This window comes from Carettochelys insculpta, chromosome 14, assembly GCF_033958435.1.
Source record: "Carettochelys insculpta isolate YL-2023 chromosome 14, ASM3395843v1, whole genome shotgun sequence".
Lineage (NCBI taxonomy): Eukaryota > Metazoa > Chordata > Testudines > Carettochelyidae > Carettochelys > Carettochelys insculpta.
This window is the reverse complement of record NC_134150.1, coordinates 32,556,430-32,583,176: the sequence shown is the minus strand read 5'-3', so window position 1 is coordinate 32,583,176 and position 26,747 is coordinate 32,556,430. Positions and strand designations below refer to the sequence as shown.

The window sequence follows — 26,747 nt, the reverse complement described above, 5'->3', positions numbered from 1 at the left end:
GACTCTAATTGAGTGGACTAGATATAGGAAACAGACAAAATAGATCTAGGATTCCATTCTGATTAGAGGAAAGACTGGCAGGTCAGGAAAGAGGAGAAATGGTGGTGATTTCAGCCTGTAATCCTAGCTCCATCCCCTCTCAATTCCAAAATGAGCTGTCACAAACATTAAATTATGCACATGTTCATGTTACTCCTTTCTTGTATGTTTCATCTAAAATGAAACAAAACAAAGTGGCAGCAATGTAGCATTTTAAAGACTAACAAAATGATTTATCATTTTGTTAGTCTTTAAAGTGCTACATTTCTGCTATTTTGTTTTGTTGGAGTACAGACTAAGGCGGCTACCTCTCTGTTACTAAAATGAAACAGTTAATGTTGCCTTGTGATCACTGGCTTTCAGAGTTAACATCTATTTGGATGAAAAAAAAAAAAAAATCAACTGTTTCAATCATGGTGATGACCCAGATGAACACACAGTGCATCTCTTTTGAAGGCTCTCTTCGCACCCATACAGAGTGGGGGAACCACCAGCTTTACAAACTGCCATAAAATCGACTCCACTCCACTTCCGCTCCAACCACAGAATAAAAGTAAGTCCCACTGGAGTCAATGGAAGTTATATGCATACTGTAACGAAACTATAATCTGAATGCCAATAGATATTTACTGTGTGTTTAGGCAAGTCAGAGCGGTCTACACTAGTGCAATAAGTCATTCTAACATATGCAACTTCAGTCACATGAACAACATAACTGAAGTTGACGTTGTTAGATACACTTACCATGGTGGCTATGGGGCACTGTGTCAACAGGCAAGTCTCCAGCTGAAACTCCCTTATGCTTCTCAGGGAGGTGGAGTACACAAATTGATGGAAGAATGCTCTCCTACCAAATTAGCATGTCTTTCCCAGATCCACTACATTGAAGCAGTCCTGATCTACTGGCAAGTGAAGACATACTATCAGTGCCCATCTGTAAAATTAGGATAGTAGCTCACTTCATCAAATGTTGAGTACCATAAATAATTTTTGCAAAGTGTTACTATATACAAGCATGGAGAATTACTGTCAGCCAATGGCAAATATCGGAACAGAATATTGGACATCTTATGGCTCCCTACCCTGAGTGAAATCCACTAGACTCTAGCTTTTGCTAGATTTTTTTTTTTTTGGGGGGGGGGGGGGGGGACAACCAGGAGGCAGAGACCAATATACTTAACAGCTTTTTCAAAATTCACAGGAGTGAGTATTAGCACAAAAATAACTGACTATAAACGAAGGGTAAAACTATCACACATGAAATTTCACTTTTTTTTTTTTTTTTTTTTTATTTCAGAACAATTTTCCAAGCAGGCAAACTTAGATAGAAATACCTGTATTTATAGATATTTCACCCAGCTCCATCATTAATGACTGAATGTTTTCTACAAAGGGACAGAAAAGAAGGAAGAAATGAAATGACTGTGCTACAAAAACATCTACAATGCTAGGGAGCTAGCATTTAATTATAATTGTGGCAGTGAAGTTATTTCACAAGAAATGACCAAAAGATAACTCCTGCAAACAAGGAGGATGTATGATTTAGAGTAGAAAAATTTTGAAGTATCTCTTGGTATGTTAAGTTTCAGTGCACATGGAAGATTTTGAACTCACTTAGACTAGGATCATAAAAGTTTCCTTATTACACACAAAACAGTGTTATGATACACATTATTACTACCCTGATATATTTCCTAGTAACAAGGAAGAACGGATCAAGATAACGGAATTCAATGTCGAAAGGAATCAACACCAAACATGATGGGATTTCATGGAAACAAGTTTTGAGTTTGTCCAGTGCAACAGTGAGAAGTATTAAGAGTCACTCTATAGAAGGCAGACGTGTAATTCAAAAAGGGTATAACTAGTTGCCAGACAATGTGCAAGGAAGAGAGGAACAGAAGAACTAATACGCGGCTCAAAGGGTTAAGCAGAAGTCTGAGGTTAAAAAGAAATGATTCTACTGTAAATTAAAAAGGCAGAAGCAAGCAAATAAATATTTCATTTTTGCTTGCAGGGAAAGAGAAAGGCAGCAGTAGGACAAAAGGAATTAAAAATACTGAAGCAGTTAAGACTTTTTTAATCCTAGCAAAGTAATGGGATAAATATTAAAAGGAAAAACTGATTGTCCAGATAATAGAACCATGAGTCATGAGGAATACAAAGTTTAAAAATTTAAGTCTTCCATAGAAACTTTATTTGTTTAAAGTGAACCAATAACAAATGAAAAGGATCATAAATATTTTTTATAACATTCAGATATTTGCATATCTTTTACCAATAAATTAATCCCACTAATTTGTTAGTGGATCTATTTTCTCCAGATACTATATGCACTTCAGGTGAAATTCTTAATTCTGTCTCCACTGAATTCAACATGAGCTTTGACACTGATCTTAATGGCATCAAGACTTTACCTCTTCTCCTGAAGAGGTCTTTATACAACTGAAGAGTTAGGAGCTGTGCTCCTACAGATCTGAACTTCTAAACTTCAAAGAAGCCAATCTCCCAAAGTTGGTACCTTGAAAGCAATTTAGGTCTCCTGAAGAATTTAATGGGAGACAGGATAAAGAGAGCCTCTTTCTTGTAGAGTTGACCAGATGCGGAATTTTATAAAAAACACCCTACAAGGAATTCACATGGGAAGGCGAAGGTAAGCTGAAAGTTCAAGTTGAAAATACCTACCATATACATCAGTCAAGAATCCCTGAGAGTATCATTTCTTTTTGGAAATGACCAATGCCAAGCAATGCATATTATATAACCAGGATATGACGACCCCCCCCATATAAAATGATAGAGTCTAAATTATGTGCTAGTATTCAAGAAAGATCTTGAGTCATTGCGGACAGTTCTCAGAAAACATCCACATAACTGAGTAGTGGCAATTAACAAGTTAGCAGAATGTTAAGAATCATTAAGAGAGAGATTATAAAACAGGAAATATATTGCTGTTGTATCAGCGCTACTGAGTCTGTAGCTCATGAGCCACATTTGACTTTGAGGTGTAGCCTGTGGCTCTTTAAGACTCCCTCCCAGAGCACTGTGAACAGCTGACTCACAGGACACCAGAGGAAGCAGAGACTGATGAACACAACAGCTTTAGGGGCAGCAGCCTAGAGACTTAGGATAAGAGGGCCCTGCAAAAAGACCTGTGGGCTGCAGTCACTAAAGCCCTTCAACTCATCTGGCTGAAGTAGAATGGCTCTGCATGTTGCTGGTTCCCCCTGCTGCCTGGAGCTGCGCAGAGATCAAAGGAAGCTCAGACAGTCCATCTGTGTGCTGCTGTCTCCGGCAGGCTAAGGATATCAAAGAGCAAGTAATCTTGTAATTGATTAACTGCCAAAATTTCTGTTGGTTACCTAGTTAACAACCCTCCCCACCCCCACCGCCACACTGCTGCTCTGCATTTAAAGGGTGAGCCAGTGCACAGACTAGCTCAGCTTCCATCCCCAGCAGGCTCTCCCCTCTCTCCTACCACTTGGGAATTTAAATTTTAAATGTTGAGCAGCAGCGGTGGGGAGGGAGGGACAGAAGCTGAGCCAACTGGTATGCTGGCTGAGCCTTTCAAATGCAGAGTGGAAAACTGCCTGATCCCAGCACACGCAGGGACAGACACAGATCCAACCCCTCCTATTTATTTGGGGGGAGCGACTGTGAATAACCAGTAATACTAACTGATAATAAGCAGATGCTTATCAATGAGTTATGTGACCCAATACTCTATTACATCCCCACTGTAGGGGCTGCCCCCACAACTCCCACTGTCTGGAAACTGAAGCCAATGAAAGCCACAGACATGGTGCGTGCAGGAGAGCGCAGCATGCGGAGCCACCTGCCCCCCACTCTGTGCACTGGCCACTTCCAAAATTTGTAGGAAGCCATGGGAGGCAGGGAGCCATACCCTAATTCCCATTCAGACCCTGCACATTCACCCGACCCTTCCACCATGAGCCTCCTCCTGAAGCCCCTTCCTATACTCCAAACCCTTCATCCCCAACACCAGCCCAAACCCTATAACCTCAGTTGTAGCCCCGAGCTGCTCCCACACACTGTGCCACAGCCCAAAGTCCACTAACGCATTCTGAACCCCTCATCCAAGAGTTAATTAAATTTAGTTTTTGTTGTACAGGCTGAACCTCATCAGTCCTTTAGTTGAAGCTCAGGAACTGACCAGAGCTGAACAAGAGAATTTGCTAGATCAAGGGAGGTCAGTATTGTCTAGCAGCATTACCAACACTTCAACTCTTAGAAGATATTTATGGGTAAATTACTGCAAAACAACAGCACAGAACACTGCAACCCAGGAATGGTAGCTGCTAAACTTTATCAGACTATGGGAAACTTAGTTACACCTATAAGTTGTAAAAGTTATAGAAAAGGACAATCTCAAAAATAATTAGGGACATGAATCAGCTTCCCTATGAACAGAAATTACCAAGACTGGGACTTTTCAACTTGGAAGAGAGACGAATAAAGGCTAACAATGATACAGCTCTATTAAATCATTACTGATGTGGTGGAAGTAAGGCAATGATATTTACTCCTTCTCCTAACACAAGAACTAGGGGTCACAAAATGAAATAAGTAGGCAGCAGGTTTAAAATGAATCGGGGAAGTATTTCTTCCACGATGAATAGTCAGGCTGCATAACTCTATGACAGAGAATGCTGAAGGCTAAGACAACAACAGGATTTAAAAAAAAAAAAAAACAAAAACCTAGATGAATGTAAGTCACATAGGTCCATCACTGGCAATTAACCAGTATGTGCAGGGATACAAAACCATGCTCTGAAGCATCCCTTGCATCTGTTTGCCAGAAGCTGGAAATGGGTGATGATTGCCTGTTACATTTGTTCCCTCTGAAGCACTTTGCATTGGCCACTGTTGAAAGACAGGATAATGGGCTTGCTGGACCACTGGTCTGACCCAGTATGGATGTTCTTATGTTGTTAGAAAATGAATATTAAGAAGCCAGATGATTTACAGTTACTGGTTTACTTAAGAAATCAGAACCACTGTAGAGAATGCAAATGCCCTACAGTGTAATTAATATATACATTATATTTACCATTTTTTCTCTTTTTGGACAGGGGAGGGGTGTTGGATGTTTTTTGGTTTCCTGGCTGCCTGCTTGAAGACAATACGTAATTTCACTTTCATCCTGAAGGCCAAAACAAAAACAAACAAACAAAGAGAGAGAGAGATCTGAGTCTTCCATGCAAGCAACCAGGAAATTTTACGATTTCCATTTCCCAGATAGAAAACCTGAAATTTTGAAGCAAAGCTGGAATTTTTCCATGGAAAATTTTAGGAGTTTTTTTTGAGGGAAGATTATTCCATGGAAAATTCCTAATTAACTCTAAAGTTAAGATCACTTTGGCAACCCGGATGCTGTAGTGCAATAGAGACTCTTAGAATATGGATAGACAAGACACTATAGGAAGTAAATCCTGTTCTGACAGAGAGATGGATTAATTCATCAGAAAAAAAAACAAACTTTTCTATCTCCACAGCCAATAAAGGATATTATGGTTTCACATTAATATTCAGAAAAACATTTCCAAGTCAAACATTTTGAAAGACATTTGACAAGAAAGATCCAGAAATGGTACATAGTTAAGTCCTTTTAACCCTTTCATAACAGATAATTGAACACATTCAGAAACGTGACTATGTACTATAAATGAATTAATTTGATCTACAGGAATGTTAGTTCAGCGTTAGAATGAATTAAGAAATAAGCATGGGCTTACAGTTAAATCCTATTCTTTGTGAAAAGATTCCATTACAAGGAGTAATCATTATTGAACCTTTTAACCAAGATATAATTTCTTTTATATTACAAGAAGTTTGGCATGCATTGTCAATTTCAGCCAAGGTTGATAAAGTTCAATAACTTGGCTAACCAACCATGTGTTCTACTCATTACAGAAGTAATAAATAGATTCATCAAAATGGACACGAAAAAAGCAATTATGAAAATCAGATACCATTTCTAGTCTACTTCATAAAAGGACTTTTCTGACTAATGCAATGTACTCATTAGCAGTTATAGACTATAATAGTCACAAAGTAAGAGCCATACATAAAATAAAGCAATACCCAGTATTCAAAGAATTAAATCACGTAAAGGGGAAAAATGATACAATCAAAAATACTTCAACGTAAACTAAATCTGAGGCAATACAATTTTATTTAAAAATGATGATAGCAGTGCAAAAACATATGAAAAAGGGTCCTTAACATTGTAATTAACACTGATTAAACTAGTTTTAAAAAGCCAGTTTGCTGCTTAGTATTTTCAGTTATTAAAATACACTAACAGATGAACAGTAGTGAATGGCAGTTTGTAGCAGGTATGGATACATGAGGATACCCCGTTGGCCATTAGTGACAAAAAAGCAAAAGACTACTTGTGGAATGTCTGCCTCTCCTTCTTTGTTCTCTGAAGTCCAGAGCAGAACACAGGCAGGAAGATGTCCTAGCTTACATGGACAGAGAAGACAACCTTCAGTAGGAAGGCCAGGTGAGGCTAAAGTTGGATCTTGTCACTAAGAAAAAGTACATGGAGGCTCCAAGGTCATAATCCAGATTTCCAAAACATGCCTGACTGATGTGAGCCAGGTATCTCAAAAATTGCAGTGGGTGAATGCTATAAGTCTATCCTCACTCAAAGCTCCTTGGATCCCCTTAGAAGACAAGTTGCCATTGGCCTCAATCCTGCAGTGTGATGTGACCAGATGGACCAGCACACAAGCATATCACATCACTAGAGTTAGGGCCCTTAGTTAACTTTTGTCCAAAGCTTTGGTTACCGAAAGAGAAGAGGCGTGACAAATTCTCTTGAATTTACCTACAATGCGCTTCTCTCTAAAACTATGTTATGATAGTAAGATTTGGGACCCCCTAGGACTCTGTGTAGGCATGGTGTGTGTCTTTGTCTCTTTCTCTCATAGGGTTGCCATGTCACAATGCTCCCCTTGGGGCTACTGGTAGCATGGCAAACATCCCCTTTCCAGGACACCTGAAGAATTCTTTTTCAACGCTCTGCAGCAAATCTCACCCATCTTGCAGAGTAATTTATTAATTTGGACACCTCAAATCACACAATGAAGGTCAGGACCATAATTCAGAAAGGTTCTGTTGCCTTGTGTGAACCCAGCTCCTCTTCTGTCTCAATCTTCCATCACTCTGAAGGCTCTCAGGCTTACTCCCAGAATAACCTGCTAGAAATCAAACTGCCCAAACAAAGACCAAAACAAACCCTGTCCATCCACCCTTAGCTTCCCTTGCAATTTCCTGTCCCCTTACACAAAAGGGTGGCTCCAGAGTTGCTCCTTTGGGCCCTTTTACCCTGCTCTAGTGACTACTGCAGTAAAATGCCCTTTCCTGCAGCATCTTGCAACGGACGTCCCTTCTGCTCTGGGATCTCTCTCTTAATGCTAACCAACCAACTCCTTCCTCAGCTGGAACTCATGGGGACAGAGGTATGATGGAAGGCAGAAATGGTGCAGGTCCAATCCCAGGTACTTAATTGATCTTTAGTTCCAGTAAGCTCTTTTATCACCTGTTTGGGATATATACACCATAACAATCCATTTAAATAGAGTGGAGACACATTCCTCTGAATTTCCAAATGTATAAATGTCACGAATTCTCCTCAATGTACCAAACCTCACATACGTCACAGATCCAAAGCTCTACACACCTAGCTTATAACAACTGATTTTTAATTTATTGGGCAGAGAGCAAGTTGAATTTGTAAATTTTGAAAAGCAAACTGATTTTCCAAAAAATGGTATCTGCTCCATACTGATCATGGGTTTTAAACATTAAAAGTTCTAGATGAGATGGATTAGTGGGCTCAGGAAGTCTCAGGGGTAGCTGTTTTTGTCTGTAGCTTCATAAACAACAAGCAGTCCTTTAGCACCTTAAAGATTAACAAATTGATTAGGTCATGAGCTTTCATGGGTAGGACTCACTTCTTCAGATGATGGGAGTACACACTTGCTGTACACCAATCATCTGAAGAAGTGAGTCCTATCCATGAAAGCTTATGGGCTAAGGAAAAGAGTCAAAGTTTCATGATAAATACAATCACCTAAACTTCACAACCATCTATGAACAAAATCTCACCACTCATCCAGGACCATGACGACAATATGCAAATTAATAAATACTTGCTTCTCAAGATATGTTACTTTCTTGGGAGTGACTATAATTTTACTACACTGAGATATCATTTTTGTTCCCAAATACATTTTGACATGAACACTAATTGTAGCATTTACTACTGAGGATATGCTTCATTTCACATACATTCCACTCAGAACATTGAGAATAATTATGACCAAAGTGAAGTTTTAGCTAACAAATACTAAGAATTTATTCACTAATTCCATGGGCCCAAGGCACAGATACTACTTGTCTGTTGAAGCAACAGAACAATCAGGAACAAGTGCAGTATAAATCACTTTAAGAAAGACTAAAGCAGGGATGTTCAACGTGTGGCCCCATGGGCCAGAATCTGGCCTGTGGAGCTGCCAGGAGCACCATTTTGAAAGCTGGCTGGGCAGCTCTGAGTGGGAGTGGGACAGACAGGCACACTGGCTGATGATTCCACTGTGCAGCAAGCCAGATTAGACAGCTTGGCAAGCTGGATCTGGCACTTGGGCTGTATTTTGTCCACCCCTGAATTAACAGATTGCTTATGACCTTGACATAATCAAAATTGAACTATTTTTCATTCTTTGAATGGCCCTCAGCATGACGGCTACTGCATTCACAAGTCCCCAAGTAAACAGAGAGTGGCTGACTCGGCCTCTGTCCTTGCTTGTACCAGGATCAGGCAGTCCCTCAATACTGATATGTTGTAAAGGGACAAACGTGTAATGCAACACAAGTAATACTATGCCATTGTATTTTATTGTTGTTACATATTCTAATCACAGAAGATTGAGTTAGAAAAATACCCCAGGAGGTCATCTCATCCAACCCTCTTCTCAAAGCAGAACTAACCTTAGTTAAATTGTTCCAGCTAGGGATTTGTCAAGCCTGACCTGAAAAACTCTATGGATGGAGATTCCACAGCCTCCCTGGGTAACCCATTCCAGTGCCTTACCACACTTCTAGTGATTTTTTTCCTCTAATATGCAACCTAGACCTCCTCCATTGCAACTTGAGACCCTTGCTTCTTTTTCTGTCATCTCTCACCACTGAGAACAGCCAAGCTCCATCCTCTTTGGAACTATCACTCCAGGAAACTGAAGGTTGCTATCAAATTCCACATCACTCTTCTCGTCTACATACTAAATTAGCCCAATCCTCTCAGCTTCTCGGGCATCTCAGCACAATCACCGTTTTCAGAGCCCTCAGCTGGACTCTCTGCAATTTGTCCACATCCTTTCCACAGTGGGAGGGCCCAAAACTGGACACAATAATCCAGAGGCAGCCTCACCAGTGCTTCAGAGGAGGCATAATCACTTCCCTCCATCTGCTGACAATGCTCTTACTAATGCAAGCCAATATGCTGTTTGCCTTCTTGGCAACAATGACACTCATACTCTGCTTCTCATCCGCTGTAATCCCCAGGTCCTTTTCTGCAGAACTGCTCTTTAGCTAGTCAGTGCCCAGACTGTAGTTATGCATGGGATTCCTCCATTGTAAGTGCAGGACTCCGCAGTTGTCCTTGTTGAGCCTCCTCAGATTTATTTTGGCCCAATCCACCAATTTGCCTACGTCACTCTGGACCCTATCCCTGCTCTCCAGTGTATCTACCTCTCCCTCCAGCTTAGTGTCAATATTTACAACAGGCAAGGTAACCAACCTATAAAGAAAACAAAGCTGAGATACATGTAGTTTCAAAGGTCATACAGAATAGCCTTAGATGAGCCTTAAAATATAAAGTAATCTTGTGTATTCAGCTTCCCACATCGTCTCCCTGATATTAAAAACAAATACAACTAAAAATATGTACACTGTGTAATCTGGCAAAACTGATTGCAAACAAAGTTGAAAATATTTTATCTTCTTACAGACCTGAACTCAATGAAACAACTAACATGCTTCTCACCCGATGAACTTTAGAAGCGATAATTAAAAACACATAATACATATTATAGAAATTCAAAAGTATTTAACAAAAAACAGAAGAAGAGAAAAATATAAAAATTCTTTTGTTTAGTATTTTCAAAGAACAATACAGCCCTCTAGTGGAAAAAATGTTAAAGAACTATTTTTATTTGTATGCAAATATGGTCTAGATATAAAGTAAAGGACTCTCTTCGTAGCCAAACTAGGGCTCCACTCCTGGAAAAAAACAAAAACAAAAAACACAAAAACCCTTAATGCATTAACCATTAACTTCATGTACTGCAAGCAGTAACACTGGCATTAAAAGAGCTACTCTAAGCATTAGTAAAGCTCTGTAGAAACAGAGTGGGTTTCTGAAAATAGATGAGTTAACCTACAAGCCACTCATGGCCAAAGTTAAAACTGATCATAATGTAGTGCTGCAGCACACACATAATTAACATTTTTTTGAATGCAATTTTTAGAACATGAAAATTCAGTCCTGGCTAAAAACAAAGCAAATTCTAAAGTATATTTATTTTATAGTTTCTTTAACTGAAAAGTTAAAGAAAAATGTTTGATATTTACCAGCCCCACAACACAAACGCCAGCTTTAGTTTTAAAGAAGTTGATATTTACTTTCTGAAATCCACATAAATATTTTTCAAAAATTGACTCAGCTTTTTACATTTAGTAAATTCTTTTCCCCATACATTTACATATTTTCACTTATTCATTGCATATCCTAAGCACACCTCTGCAGAAAAAAATATTTCTTAAATATATTTATGATAACTTTTTCTCAACAATAGGTTAAAAAATAAATGGGAAAGCACCTATTTGATAAAATTATATTTGAACCTGTTTTCCATATTCTTGTTAAAAAATTTCCCTCCTAACAATTAAGCCATTTCAGATTGTGTTAACTTTAAAGGAAATAGCTGAAGGGAGGGAGAAATAATTTGTTTGAGGGTGGGACTTGCTTAAAGAATTGCAGAAAATAGACTACCATTTCCACAGTCTTACATAAATACACAGCCATACAGTTTTCAACTGTACATTAGTAAAACAAGGATCATCACTTTATTAACAACTTGTTCTGTAATCTTCACAACAGACATCTGCAGTAGATGGAATTTTGCCCATTTTACAGATGAGCAGAGAGGACAATCACAGTAAGGGAAATCTTTGCCCTATTAAAAGCAGTGGTAGTTTTGCCAAGGACTTTGATGAAGCCAAGATTTCATCCAATATTCCCCTCCATGAGATCTTATGGTTAAGCCCCCATACTTGGGTAATGAGGCACCTACAACTCCTAGGGTGCATCTACACTAGCCGGCTACTTCAAAGCAGCCGGCACAATGTCGAAATAGCATGCATCGCGCCTACATGTGCTGTGTGCTATTTCGACGTTGAAATCAACGTTAGGCAGCAAGACATCAAGATCACTATTCCCATCAGAAGATGGGAACAGCGCTCTACTTCAACTTTCAATGTCGAAGTAGGGCACGTGTAGATGATCCGCATCCCGCTACTTCGAAATAGCGGGGTCCTCCATGGAGGTCATCAGCTGAAGGGTTGAGAGACGCTCTGTCCAGCCCCTGCGGGCCTCTTTGGTCACTGCGTGCAGCAGCCCTTAGGCCAGGGCTTCTGGCTGCTGCTGCTGCTGCAGCTGAGGGTCCATGCTGTGTGCACGGGTTCTGCAACCGGCTGTCGACTCTGTGGACCTTGTGCTGTGCAGGTCAAGTGTGTCTGGTAGGGGCCCTTTAAGGGAGCAGCTTGCTCTTGCCCCAGAAGGGCTAGTCCAGCCTGTGACCCTGTCCATGGGCTTTGCTGGCCCCTTATTTTGATGGAGAGTGCTTGTGTGTGTGTGGACGCTCTGCATTTCCTTCCGGAGAGGCTCCTTTCGACGTGCTCCGTCGCTACTTCGATGGGGAACGTCAATGACACCAGCCCCAAAGATGTGTAAACAATACGCGTTGAAGTAGCCTATTTCGATGTTCTTACTTCGAAATAGGCTACTTCGACGTATGTGCTAGTGTAGACGTAGCCCTAGTGACCACAACAGAAAAACTGTCTCTCTGTAAATAACAGGAAACTTATTTAATTGCCCTCATGCAGATTTAGTTGCTTAGCTTTGAGGTTCAGCCGTTCAGAAACCTAGCCTGAAGGTGAAATTGCAGCCCCACTGAAGTCAACGGCAAATATCCCATTGCCACCAATGAAATCAAGATGGCATCAGAATGGTATGTTGGTCTTCAAGTCCCTGAGCTAATGGAGAGACCAAAGACCTCCCACTACTTCCTTCAAATGAGTACCAGCTTTTATAGAGACACAACTATGTTTTTCAGACCTTGGTCATCTGAAGCTTTCTTGTCCAAAAAAGAACTGCATTCCCTGGAGTCAATGAATTATCTCATCTTTCTCAATACTCCCACGACAGTCAGAACACAACAGTTGTATGCTTAATATGCTTAAAGCTCCAGAAGTAATTTGTTTTTAAATACTGTATCTTTGTTTGCCCTCCCTTACCCCTGTGACAACACTAACATGTACCTTTACTAAATCAGGACAATTACATAAATAAAAATTCTATTAAGCTTCCATGTATGATACCCACTGATAAACTGTTAGCAATATCAGGCCAAGAACAATTTGGGTCTTACCTTTTGCAAAATCAATTGATGTATGCAGGTGATGAAAGGTGCTTTTTCTGGACTGTTTGGGTTGTTTGTTTTAAATGTGTTCGCAGATTTGTTTGAGCTCCATCTATTTTACTCAGCTCATTAAATGTAAAAGTTCAAGAGACTTTGGAGCACAAAGAAAGAGTGTAATGTGTTTAAAATGTATGTTAGGCCTTTTGAAATTAACTGCCCATCACACAGAAATAAAAGTTTGCCATCTCATGGTATGCAGAAACTCCATTAACAGAGCCTGTCAAATCAGTTTGCAACATACTTTAAAGACTGATTTTGATCATTAGAAGCCTTAATGAATGGTCTTAAGGAAAAAAAAAGAGTGCTTCTGACCTTATGAAATTTCAGACTGCAAAGGCTGAATAAGATTTTCTTTTAATCACTTTTTAGCTAGAGGAACACAGCAGCATTCCCCTCTAGAACATTGGATCAAACACAGAAAAGAGTTATTTATTTTCAGAGCACCATAAATCCACTAATTAGCTCTTAGATCACTCCAGTGAGATAAGGAAGTGCTATCCCTGATGTATACGGAGGCCAAGTTATTTACCCAAGGCCACAGAGCATTACAGTAGCTGAATTAAAACTAGAAATCCGTATTTAATTATTTCTAGTCCTATCTCAATCTTTTACATAGCTCCTTTTCAACAGATCTTCAAGACATACCATCCCAATAGCCTACATAAAAAAATTAGCGGCCACCTCTTCGCACTAAGCAGTGAAGGGGAAAACAAGCCTCACACTTAAGTCTCACACAAATCAGGACAACTAAGGGTGCCCAACCAGCACGGAATCTACTTTGTCTCCTCTTGTACCCAAGAGCTGCACCCTTGGAACACAGTTTCTATGGTAGTTGGATGCAGAGATGGAACCTACAGTGATGTCAAAGATATTATGAGCCTCAAACCTCTGAGGTGCCATAAGCAGTGTCTTCACTTCAAGCATTCACACATGATGCAAGTTTGACTGGGGCAAACATCTGGACTGCAGGTTTTCTGAACCTTTTATTCTTGCTACACAAAGTGGCATAGACCCAGTGTTTAGTTCACTTCACTAATGCCACATTTATTGCACTACTATGACCACTGCACAGGCTTTAAAATCAGGAGAGAGATGACTAAGCATCAGGTCACCCATGTGGTCTACTTCACGCAGGCACAATCAAATTGCTGAGTAGTCTATTCAGCAAGGGCAAGAGACTGCTGAATGCCAGTTATTCTGTGTAGTTTTTCAGATGCACTTTTGTAATTAAACACCAGAAGTGTTTCAGTCAGACAGAAAGCCTTATTTATTGGCATTTTCCCAAGATGAGAAAAGTGTTCAAAATGAAAATGAGCAAACTGCAAAACAAATTACTCAGATTTTCAAACAAGAGTCTATAGCCAGCAATACTTCCTGCTTAGTTTCCCACACCCACAGATACTTTCATTTTCCTTTTAATATACAGCAGAACCCATTCATTCAGCTAATTGGAATTTGAGCCACATCGGATAATCAAAAAATTCAGATAATGCAGAGAATTGGCAAATGCAAGGCTCTTGTGCCATCTAGCAGCCACAGAAGAGATGTATGGACTTGTGTATGCCCATCGTTCATTTAATACAGAGCAGCAGATAATGAAAGTTGGCTAAACAGGGTTCTAATGTAGTTTCCTGTTAGCTTGATAGGTTAACTTGCTGCAGCTGTCCATATGTAGTAACCATTGGTATCAAGCACTTAATTCTCAGGTGCATGTATTTAAGTTATGACCATCCAGAATGGCAAAGTGAATCCTTAAATTGGGCAGGGAAAAGGAGGAGAAAGCACAAAACAAATCCAGACATCGTCTCAGAGAAACGGTTACCCTTTCAGAAGCACCATAGACCTGGATGACATGCCAAATCCATTGACTGCAGTACCTCTATACTAGCATGGAACACTGTTTCACTCAACAGGTTCACAAGATAACCAAGCTCTTCTCTCTAAAGACTAACCTCACCCGGTTCAAGGTTATGTCCGAGCTACACAGTCTCAGATATTTAGCAATGGCATCAATAAAAAAAAGCTGATGGGGAGCTGGAGGGTAAACATTCATTGATTTATACCCTAAATTTTACGTATCTTGCAATGTGCACACTTGTTGAAGCAAATTTAGTTATAAATTACATGAGCAAATTTCCTGCATTTATGGAAATGCCAATTTACAGTAGTATGCCAAGCTCTGGCAATGTTTACATAAAGTTACTCAGTCAAAGACATAAAACCTCCCAAAAACAGGTTTAACCAGCAATGTATAGACATTAAGAAAAGTTTAGAGTTTGTTGTACCCTAAAACTGCTATTTCAGAAAATGTTCCCTTTCAAATGATTTAATTCAGACTGACGCTTCCTCCAGAAATCCTTGCACTGTGTTATAGAACTATGAATCAGCCACATGTCCCAAAAGGTGCAATCTTTGAAGGCTGTTTTATTTAATCTGCTTCTGTTTTTATAACAATTGCCACAACTTATATAAGGATATTTCTACTACTGTTGTGACAGTTCTACAAATCAAAATGTAGACCACAAAAAGGACTAACAGCAATTTAAATTTTAAACAACATTTTAGAGACCTCAGGAGATTATCTGCACTGGCCGCAGAGAATCAAGTGTGACACCACGTCCCTAACTGTATCTCAGCAACTTTGGCTCCTCCAGAAAAGTAACATCAGAAAATAGAAAAGACATCCTGCCTGCACAGTTTATTTTCACTACAATCACAATGCAATGACTCAAACCACTGTAGTGGAGGGGAAGGAAGGGGAGAGTAAATAGCAGCAGTCTATGGGATACTCTTCAGAATAGGGAAATCCTTCTTAAATCACACCAAAAGTTATTCATATTTGCAAAAAAATGTATTAGTAACTCCAAAAATGAATTAACTATGCAATGCCTACACCTATTCCAATGCCACTATACAACAAACTACAATAGAAGATGACTGACTGGGATGATTTGGGGGAACTAGTTCTCCAAGCAAATTAACTTTAGTAATGATACATGTGAATTCAATCTAGAAGCATGGATGTACATTTTTAAAATGTACTTAACCAAATTTAGCTCAAAACTACTTGATACTAGATCAGACATAATATTTTATTTACTTAGGTGTCACACCGACCTACCTATTCCTGAATTCGCTCCGGTTACTATAACCACTTTTTCACTCAAATCACGACCCTGAAGGATTTCCATTGCTGTACTGTTTCCATCATATCTCTGCTTAGTAGTAGACTTCATTGGATTATCTTCAACTGTAAATGCCAGTCTGGGGTCAAGGTATGTAGTCCTTTTGTTTATATGGCTGTAAATGTTTAAAAAACAACAAAAAATATTTTAAACTAAATTTGTTTCTTCTAGGCACTGAAATGTTGCAAATTCGTAAAACCTTGTCTTGCTAATACCAAGAATGTTATGATCCAAACACAGAACTTGTTCTCTCCTTTTTAATCTCAAGAACAAATACCTTTAGAGTTACAGCTTGTCTGTACTTGAAATGTTCTTGCAACTGCACTGCAATAGTGATTAGCACAGACACTACCATCAAAAATGGGAGAGGTTCTTGCATTGCCTTAGGAAATCTCTCTCCCCATGAGGCAGGAGCTAGGTCAACAGAATAATTCTTCCCTTGACCTAGCACGATCTACACCAAGGGTTAGATCAGTGTAGCTACACCTGCAAGGATATACATTTTTTCACACTTCTGAGAGACATTGCTCTGCAGATATAAGTTCCCCATGTAGACCAACCATCTGTATTCCATTGCTAAATTGACATACCCAAATGATCTCATGAGAACTGAGGGGATACTTGTTACTATAGATCTGTAGAAAGGAAGTGCACTTGCTTTATCCTGTCCTGGGAATTGTGAAATATTTTTTCGCCCCATTGATGGCATCTCTTTCAGGAAATATTTCACAAAACCTCCTCCCTTGTCAATCAAGGGCAGCTCCAACTTGTCGCACAGAGAGCCGTTATCCAGAGGAGTGGGAGGGGCAGGATCTTGAGTCCATTTTATTCCCATGGAACGTGGGAAGAAGCCAAGGGGCTAGAGGACAGCCTCAGCCAAGCTTATCTGAGAGCACCAAATTATAAAATTCTCTTTCTTGTTCCAATGTGCACTCCTGGTTCTTTGTTAGCATCTAGTTCTGTTTACAATATGTTGTGAATCTGTCATATGAGAGTTAGTTAGGTAATACTGCATGGTCTTCTCCATTTGTTGACCCCATGCATGGTGACTAGGTCACAGAAGTGGAACCATGACCCCGTTGAAATTGATGAGTAATCTGCCAATGCTGGAAAGGGTTTGTCCCTGTGGGCTCAATCTATAGCAGCCCCCCACTACCACGTCCCAGCCAAATCAGGGATAGGAAGAATAGAAGCAGCATCTTTGTCAGAACCTGCTCCCAGAAACAGCACAACCAATCTGGCTGAGCAGTGAACCCAACTGAAATTCAGAATTTCTGTCCCACAGGAAATACCACCATTTCAATTGAAATGCCCATATTCCTCACGCCTCCCCCCAAGGAAATTCCCATGACAATTTCAATTCAGAAGGCATGAAACGTTTCATGTCAACACTTTTAATAGAAACATTTCAACATACCTGAAACTGAAGTGAATAGGAATGTTTCAACATTAAACTGCATTTTCCTATTGTACTGCACTGATTCTTGAAAGCTGTATTTCAGAAGCCTACACTCCCACTCTTCTCTCTGTGCCAGGGTCCCTAGCTAGACCACATTTCCCATAAGGCATCAAAGAGAACCCTGTCAGAGGGAAATCTACATTGGATTATGGGAGATGCAGTCCTCCAGGGAGCAGAGCTGAGCTCAGCCCAGCCCACAGGAGAGAATGAGGCCTAGCTATAAATCCTTCAAGGCAAATTGCTAGTAGAGAAATGCAACATTATTTTTTATCGAACTGATTCAAAATTGAATTCAATAAACCTTCAATAAAAACTCATCTATTTTGGTTGAATTTGCCCTAAATAAAATACTTCATTTATATTTCCTTCCCCAGTGAAAAGAGTCTGCTGGGGGGAAGGGGGAAACACACACCAAGTCTCCCCTCACTCACCCTGAAGTTCTTCATCATCATCATCATCAATAACCGTGGGCTCAGCGCCCATTGATGTCTGATACCTCTCTCACTATTTCCTTCCATCTTTCCCAATCCAGTGCAGAGTGGCTTAGTTTCTGTAGACTAACTCCACACCAATCTACTACATCATCTGTCCATTCTCTGTGGGGTCTGCCTCTCCTATTCGAACCATCCATACTAGGGTCTTGATTGTTTGTTCATCGATCATTCTGCAACCCTAAAGTTGCCAACTGTTTAATCACACAAACCCAAACACCCTGGCCACACCTACTACCCCATCCCTTCTCCAAGGCCCATTCCTCCCATCTGTCTCTCGCTCCTGGAAGCGACTAGCATGCCCTTAGGACGGGAAGCCAAGTTGCTTTTCACATGGCCCATGCCTGCAGGCACCGCCCCAGAGTTCCCACTGTCCTCAGATCCCAGACAATGGAAACTGCTGAGCAAGTACTGGTTGCAGGGACAACACACGGAAACTCCATTCCTTTGTTCCTCTTCTGCCAGAGGCTGCAGGGACATCCTGACTGCTTCCAGAAGCGTCCCAGGGCCAGGACAGGGAGGGAGCCTGCCTTAGTGCCACTGTGCTGACAGACTTTTAACAGCCTAAAATCTCCTGGTTTGATATGAGTAGCCTTTGGCAGACACAGCCCTATTCTGGGAAACTCACGGAGGAACCAGGAGGATTGGTAATCCTAACTCATCCCACGGAAAATTTCTGTTTTGCAATAGAAGATTCTCAACTCATTTATAATCAACAACCTTCATAACACCTGTGTTCCACTTGTATGAGCAAATTCTACAATATGGATAGCAAGCGTTTGACCCTCTCTGCTGATTCATTGTTTATTGAAATCCCCTCCCTGTTACAGAATTATATTTAAGTCACTCAATTCTGCATTGCAAGTTCAGATTTTTGTTTATAAGAAGCAATCTACTAAATTTGGGAGAAGTATTATATGTCTAAAAGTTTAAATATTAAGTTTTTGTTTACTGGTAGTGCTGTATATAATTCAAAGAATCATAGCATAGCAACTCACTAGAGCGATCCAAATCTTGCACATGTCAACAGCCTTCCTATTCATTCATGCTCCATGTTTTCAAGTACTTACTCCACAAAGTAGATTTGTCCATTTTCATCTGTTTCTTGCTCCCACCCATAAGGCAGATCTAAAATACAGAAAAATACATAGCAAAGCAATTTCTACACTAAGCTTGAACTCCTGACATTGCTGGATATGGAAAATAAATACAAGCATTTCCATTCCTAGTATCCCAATGTGCTTGATTTTACCAATGAAACCAGGTTCAAAAACAAGGACAGCTCACAAACCATCAAAACAAAGGAAAAATTCTCAGATGAAAGGTATAATATGCAGGAGATCTAGAATAAACAATGTGGTATGGCATATGCTTACTACTAACAAGGATACTGAAATATTTGCAAGAGGCTAGTAGTTCTTTCACAAATTACTGTACCTGCAGTTCAAACCCACAAGGTTTGATCCTGACTTTTTATGTTTCACAAGCCCCATATGTCTTAGAGTTAGTGTGAACATATGATCAAGCACAGTGACTATCAAAATAGTGGAATCTGTATATAATGCACAGCACATATCAGAACATGGGAATAAACCCCAGAGTAGGGCAGACAATATTACATTAGGGGTGTGGTATGTTGAAGTTAAGTGAGAAAATGTAAAACAATAGTTTCCTGCAAACCAAATCTTATTACAACATATCCATTAAAGTATTTAAAAACAAAGATTTTTCCTGCTATTTCAAATAAGCTAAATTTGGCTGAAAATATTCGTTGTAATTCATCAGAGCGGTGGTTCAAATCTACTGAAGATGTTCCATTCAGGAATGTGCACGTTATTGACACTACGGCCGTGTCTACATGAGCCCCAAACTTCGAAATGGCCACGCAAATGACCATTTTGAAGTTTACTAATGAAGTGCTGAAATGCATATTCAGCGCTTCATTAGCATGCGGGCGGCCGCAGCACTTCGAAATTGACGCGCCTCGTCACCATGCGTCTCGTCCCGACGGGGCTCCTTTTCAAAAGGACCCCGCCTACTTCGAAGTCCCCTTATTCCCATGAGCTGATGGCACGCATATTTGTAACGTTCTCCTCCCCAACCTCAACCCAGAAGTTACTAATATCCCTTAAATATTAGGCTACTGAAAATGTTAATAATGTGAATCATCTACTCTGAACACAGGACTGCTATTATGCATGCATAGCTTTGCCTCCTTTAAAATGCAGTCTTTATTTATTGTCTACGTTTATTAAAGCTTGCCCTACCAACAATCTTTTTGTTAAGCAACGCGAGATAACAGTAGTAAACAAAGGATTTTATTCTCTCCAGTGCTGGAGCACAGCTCACTGCCGGGGTAGGAAAGTGTCAAAGAGCCAGGCTGAGTTCCCTCATTCTCAGAGATAGTGCCAGCATGGCTTAGAGCACTCTAAGCTGAGCCACTGACAGAAGGTCCTTAAATGTGCCTTTTCGCAGTGGTAGATTCCAGTGGCATTCTTAAGTTCTGCCATGTTCTCTTCCTGCCCGCGCCTTCCTGGACACATAGGTACAGGGACACAGAACAGGGAATTTCCCCTACATAAGAGGAATTTTCTGAAACAGACACTTTTATGGTCACAAGGGACACTTTCTGTCATTCAAGCGGTGGGAAGTGACCACACCACAATTTATGAATCTTGCCCTATTTTTCTGCAACCGTTCCCATGTCAGGAAACAAAAGACCTTTGGACTTCTGCCTATTCTTTGCCTTTATGAAGAAATGCAGTCATGGAAACTAGACCATGTAGAGCTCCAGTGAATCAACAGGGCTTTGCTCATATAAAATGGCCGACAGGAGGGGGGCTAAAAACAGCATAAATCTGCCACCTAGATCCCACATCCATTCTGATTCTTATTTGTAATTTACTACGTTACAAAAGCCCAACACAAACCTCCTGCAACACGTTTTCTCTTTCCAGATTTAGGATGCTCCCACTGGGTTTTCTCTTCGAGATGACTGTTCAAAAAAAAATTAAAAGGACTATTAAAAAGTAGCTTAAAGATGCATTTGTTATTTACCTTCAAATATAATACATCATCATAACATCGTTCACGCTGCATTCCAATTATAGCTTTCAGTGGCAGAAACCTCTTGAGAAAAGAAATATATGACACCCCGCTCCCTGTCAGGTTAATAATATCCTGTCTAGGTTTAAAAGAAGTTTCATGAGTGGTACCTCAGGGAAACAGATTCTATGGTACTAGGTTTTTCTCAAAAGCCTAGTCACAGAGAACAGAAGCAACTACAATTCAAACAGAAGTTTGGATACAAAGGCTCATTTCTCAGGCTAGCAGGCAGCAAGCAATCCCTCTGGATGATTAAACAGCGAATTTAATAGGCTTGCAGACTGCCTACAAGAAGGCTGGTGGCTTTGTGTGGAAGATCATGAAACATGCAACTATGCATTGGATCCAGAAGATTCCAATGGGAATATATTACAGAAAATTTGTAAGTCACAAGAAATCCATTTCAAAGTTTCACCCAAGTAATATTCATATGTAATTCTGAATGTCCACTTTAGCAAGAATAACTTAAGAGAAATTTATCAGTGAGCCCAAAGGGAGGAACACTATTTAGTTACAGAGCACCAAACCCACTGATTTTTTCCATCAACTGGTTCATTTAAACAGGCTGATGATCACATCATATCCCATCCAGAGCTATTATTCACTGGACAAAAATATTCATCTGAAAAGATTTAGCCATACCACGTCGCTGTCTACATTTGGGATGAGGCAAACAAGCAGGACAGAATGAAGGCATATAAGTTATAGATTAAGGGTGGGCAATAATTTTTGATGGTGGGGGCCACTCCAAGAATTTGGAAAGTGGTCAAGGGTGCACTCTTCCATGATATTAATGGAGGAAGTGCCAGGTCTAGGACAGAGATTGGATGCAGAAGGGATCTTGGGAATAAGGAATTGAGAAGTTGGGCAGTCTGTGAGGGACTTTAAGTGAAGGAGGAAGTTGTGATCTGGGGCAGGGGATGGGAGTGCAAAAGGGAGTGCAGGGGTTTGGGCTTTGATGGAGGGCAGGAGGGGATTGTGACCTGGGGCAGGGGACTGCCATACAGGGTCTGGGAGTGGGTATGGGTACAAGAGGGGCGCAGAGGGTTTGGGTTATGTGGGGCAGGAGTAGGGGACAGAGTGACGGGGATAGGGAGGGTCTGGGTGTACCAGAGGCAAGCTGTAGCTGGGAGACTTAGCTGGGCAACTTCCAGACAGCAGCCCAGCTGATTCTCAGGCAGGCCCTCTGAATAGCTAGAAGTCTGCCCAGCCATGTGCTCTCTGAATAATTAGAAATCTAAGGGAAGGACGACCAGTGCTTCACACAGGAAACATCCATTGGCTGGCTTCTGGTCAGAAACCAGCCAATGGGACTGCACATGGGGTGGGGCAGCATGTGAACCTTCTCCCGCCCTCACCCATTCTCACAGTTGTTAAAAAAAAAAAAAAAAAAACAAACAGGGCCACACAGCTGTTCTTTTGAGCTGTGTGTGGGCACAAGCAGGCATGGAGCTTGCCACAAGATGTCTGTTGGGTGTGCAGCCCAGATTCCATGGTTTGGCAGACCACATCCTGCCGTCAATCCATATTTTGCCCAGCTCTGTTATACACCCATGCTCAGAACACTAGCTAGTTATCGAATGAGAATCTATTTTAATCTAAAATAAAATACATTTTTAAACTTCATGTTTAGGGGAAAAAAGCTTTAAAATTTGTCCCAAGAATAACCACTGTTGTGGTGCTTATTTCAATTGTTTGCAGACTTGGGCAATGGCTCTGTGAGGTATGACTTGACCCTGCATCTCAAAGAGGCTTTAACCCACTGCTCTGGAGCACTCTGAGCACATCCCCTAAGCAGGACTGACAAGGCATGCCCACCTAAACTGAGCAGCAGAATGTAATCCGCTGGAGTGTTTCAGTGAGTAAGGATATATTCTCATATGCCAGGAGAAAAAAAGGGTGGGAGGGGACCACTGCACTGGCCCTTACTCTGTCTGAATGACTCCCAGGGCTCCACCCCACATCTCTCCCACTGGAGTGGTCCTACCTCACTAAACACTCCAATCAGGGTGCATTGGCCATTAAACAGAGCTGGGGAAGGGAGCACAACCCATTAACTTGGGACATGCACAAGAAATAAAGTCACAGCAGAAATTGCCAATTCATTTTTAACTCAAGGGCTTGAGAGCAAAATATCAGTTGTGCCTGCTGACAACACTGATTATATAGAGAGAACTTTACTACACCAACAAATGTGGGATTCATTTGATATTGAGATACAAACAGATGAACAGAAAAACATCTCTGGGGAAAGGAAACATTTCAATTCTATAATTTTTCAGAACTCCTACAGACTCAACTGTCTACAGTGAATAAAGTTTCCAAATTGTATGTTTGTATATGAAAATATTGAAAATGTGATCACATGCACACAAAAATTATGGAATCAATAAAATATCTGACACCCATGTATGTAGAAGATGACTATTCACTTACATTTCACATTGGTAAACTACTAAAATATTTGGTCAAAACACATGTTGTTTATAGTTGTATGTTTCTGATAAAAGGAGACAACATGGGTACCTGCCACTGTCAGCAAAGTAAACTGACAGCACGAACTGGGAATAAACAAGTCTCTAAGCCTGTGAGGATACAGAGTCTTTAGATCTTACGTCTGTTACAAAGCAAATGTAACATTTAATTAGAAATTTAGCAGGTATTATATATGAAAAATGTTTCCATAAAAACTGAGACGACATTAGAATAATGACAAATCAAACATTTTCTTTTTTTTTTAAAAAAAAGTCAGTTATATTTGCATATATTGGCTTATTTTCAGCTGGTGAAAATACAGAGCATCACAGTCTTACCTGGTGTTAGGTTAGCTTCATTTAAAGATCTGGCCCACTGAATAAATTCTTTTGCATAAGATACTTTCCCTGTGGTTTAGATTCTTGTTTTAATTCTTGATAATAAGGGATGTGTGTGTATATATGCAAACAGAGCAATTGCTAACAGGAGCGAGTTTTGAGAGGGGAGCTTAGAGGGGGAGTTAGTACTTGTGACATCTTTCACAAAAAGTTTATACTAAACTATATCCCAAACCACCATATTTCCATAAAAAAACCCATATATAATGTAAGTATCCAGAGGGGAGAATGCCAGCAGAAGCCCAGCAGAAGACTGAGGTCTATCCTGTTTATTGCATCCAATGTAACATGTATGATTGCCTGCCCCATGGACGGACTGCATATTTGTGCATTCAGTGTAGGGAGGTCCTGGCCCACAGAGGCCGAGCGTGGGCTTTGGAGGCCAGGATGGCTGAATTGGAGGAGCTATGGAAAGCAGAAAGGTAGGTTGATGAGGCCTTCTGGGACACTGTAGAACTGTCCCGCCTCCAGTCAGACAGCCCCTGAACTGTTGAGGATGAAAGGCTCAGGGAAGGAAAGTAGTCAATGGGACTAGAGGGAATCCATCCTATAGTTGGGACCCTCCTTCTACATGATGGTAGGATATCCTCTTGGACTGAGGATCTCTCCAGGGGAAGGAAATCTAGTCAGTAGGACAGCACAGGTGTAAGTAATGGGAGATTCGATCATTAGAAACGTAGATAGCTGGGTTTATGATGATCAGGAAAACTGTATGGTGCCTTGCCTGTCTGGTGCAAAGGTTGCGGATCTCTTGAGGTATCTAGATAGATGTGTGTGCCGTGTTGGGGAGGAGTCGGTTGTGGTACATGTAGGTACCAGTGACATAGGGAAGGGTAGGAGAGACATATTGGAGGCCAAATTTAGGTTGCTAAGAAAAGCCTGAAATCCAGGACCTCTATGGTGGGACTTCGATACACTTCCAGTTCCACAAACAAGGCCAGCTAGGCAGGCAAAAATTCAGAATCTCAATGTGTGGATGAGACAATGGTGTAAGGTGGAGGGGTTAAGATTTATTAGGAACTGGGGAAACTTTTAGGATGGTGGAGCCTACAAAAAGAAGGATAGACTTCACCTCAACCAAAGTGGAAGCAGACTGCTGTCACTTACCATTAAAAAGTCATAGAGCAGTTTTTAAATTAGGAGATGGGGGAAAGCCAATTGGTACAGGAGCTTGTGGATCAGACAGACAGAGATTTCTCTTCTAGGAGAATCTATTGATAGAGATCCTCTTGGTTTTAGTCAGGAGGACAGGATGGAAGAGAATAAAGTATGGGCCGGAAGAGATGAGAAACAATCCAATGAAAAAGAATCTAAAACACATCAGGAAAAGGTAGACAAATAAATAGTGACAAGTTTTTAAAGTCTAAATAATAAGATGGGTGAACTAGAGTGCCTTGTATTAGAGGAGGATATTGATATAAGAATCACAGAAACCTGCTGGAATGAAGACAATCAATGGGACACAATCATACCAGGGTCCAAAATATATTGGAAGGACAGAACAGGTCGTGTCAGGGGAGGAAAGGGGAGAGCACACTATGTGCGAAAGTAAATGTAGAACCAAATGAAGGAAAAAATCGTAAATGACTGAAAATGTTCCACAGGATCTTTATGGATAGAAATTCCATCATCTAAAAAGAATATAGCAGTAGGGATATATTATCAAACACCTAACCAGGACAGTGAGTGTGACTATGAAATGCTAAGGGAGATTAAAGAGGCTATCAAAATAAAAGAACTCAATAATAGTAGGGGCGTTCAATTATCCCCATATTGACTGAGTACAGGTCATGTTAGGACAAGATGCAGATGAAATTTCTTGATATCTTAAATGACTGCTTCTTGGAGCAGCTGGCACAGGAACCCACAAGGGGAGAGACAATTCTCAATTTGGTCCTGAGTGGAGTGCAGGATCTGGTCCAAGAGTTAAATATAACAGGACCGCTTGGAAATAGTGACCACAATACAAAAATATGTAACACTTCTGTGGTGCGAAGAACATCTCAACAGTCCAACACTGTGGCATTTAATTTCAGAAAGGGAAACTATGCAAAAATATGGAGGTTAGTTAAACAGAATTTCAAAGGTACATTGACTAAAGTAAAATCCCTGCAAGCTGCAGTAAAACTTTTCAAAGACACCATAATAGAGGCCCAACTTAAATGTATACGACAAATTAAAAACCACAGTAAGAGGCCCAAAAAAGAGCCACTGTGGCTTAATAACCACGTAAAAGAAGCAGTGAGATAAAGGCATCGTTTAGAAAGTGGAAGTTAAATACTAATGAGGAAAATGGAAAGGAGCATAAACATTGACAATTAAGTGTAAAAAAGTAAAAACGGAGTTTGAAGAACAGCTAGATAAAAACTCAAAAAGCAATAACAAAATGTTTTTTTAAGTTCATCAGAAGCAGGAAGCCTGCTACACAACCAGTGGGCCCCTTAGACGATCGAGATACAAAAGGAGCACTCAAAGCTGATCACATCATTGTGGAGAAACTCAATGAATTCTCTGCTTCAGTCTTCACGACTGAAGATGTCAGCAAGATTCCCAAACCTGGGTCATCCTTTGCAGGTGCCACATCTGAGGAATTGTCCAAGATTGAGGCGTCATTAGAGGAGGTTTTGGAACTAACTGATAAACTTAACAGTAACAAGTGACCAGGACCAGATGGCATTCACCTAACAGTTCTGAAAGAACTCAAATGTGAAATTATGGAACTATTAATTGAGGTTTGTAACCTATCCTTCACATGAGCTTCTGTACCCAGTACTGGACTGGATGGACCTTTGATCTGACCCAGT

At 40.5% G+C, this 26,747-nt stretch overlaps 1 protein-coding gene across 6 annotated transcripts in view; it reads right to left on the bottom strand.

The window, feature by feature from the left end:
* The window catches only part of WWOX (WW domain containing oxidoreductase), a 768,476-nt gene that overhangs the window by 736,135 nt on the left and 5,594 nt on the right, over nucleotides 1-26,747 (bottom strand). For all 6 annotated transcript variants that reach the window (XM_075009261.1, XM_075009262.1, XM_075009265.1 and 3 more), the window contains exons 2-4: nucleotides 20,896-20,960; nucleotides 19,036-19,093; nucleotides 15,952-16,130 (exon numbers count right to left, since the gene is read on the bottom strand). In XM_075009261.1, the coding sequence (XP_074865362.1) occupies nucleotides 15,952-16,130; nucleotides 19,036-19,093; nucleotides 20,896-20,960 (302 nt within the window). The remainder of the gene's footprint in view (nucleotides 1-15,951; nucleotides 16,131-19,035; nucleotides 19,094-20,895; nucleotides 20,961-26,747) is intronic.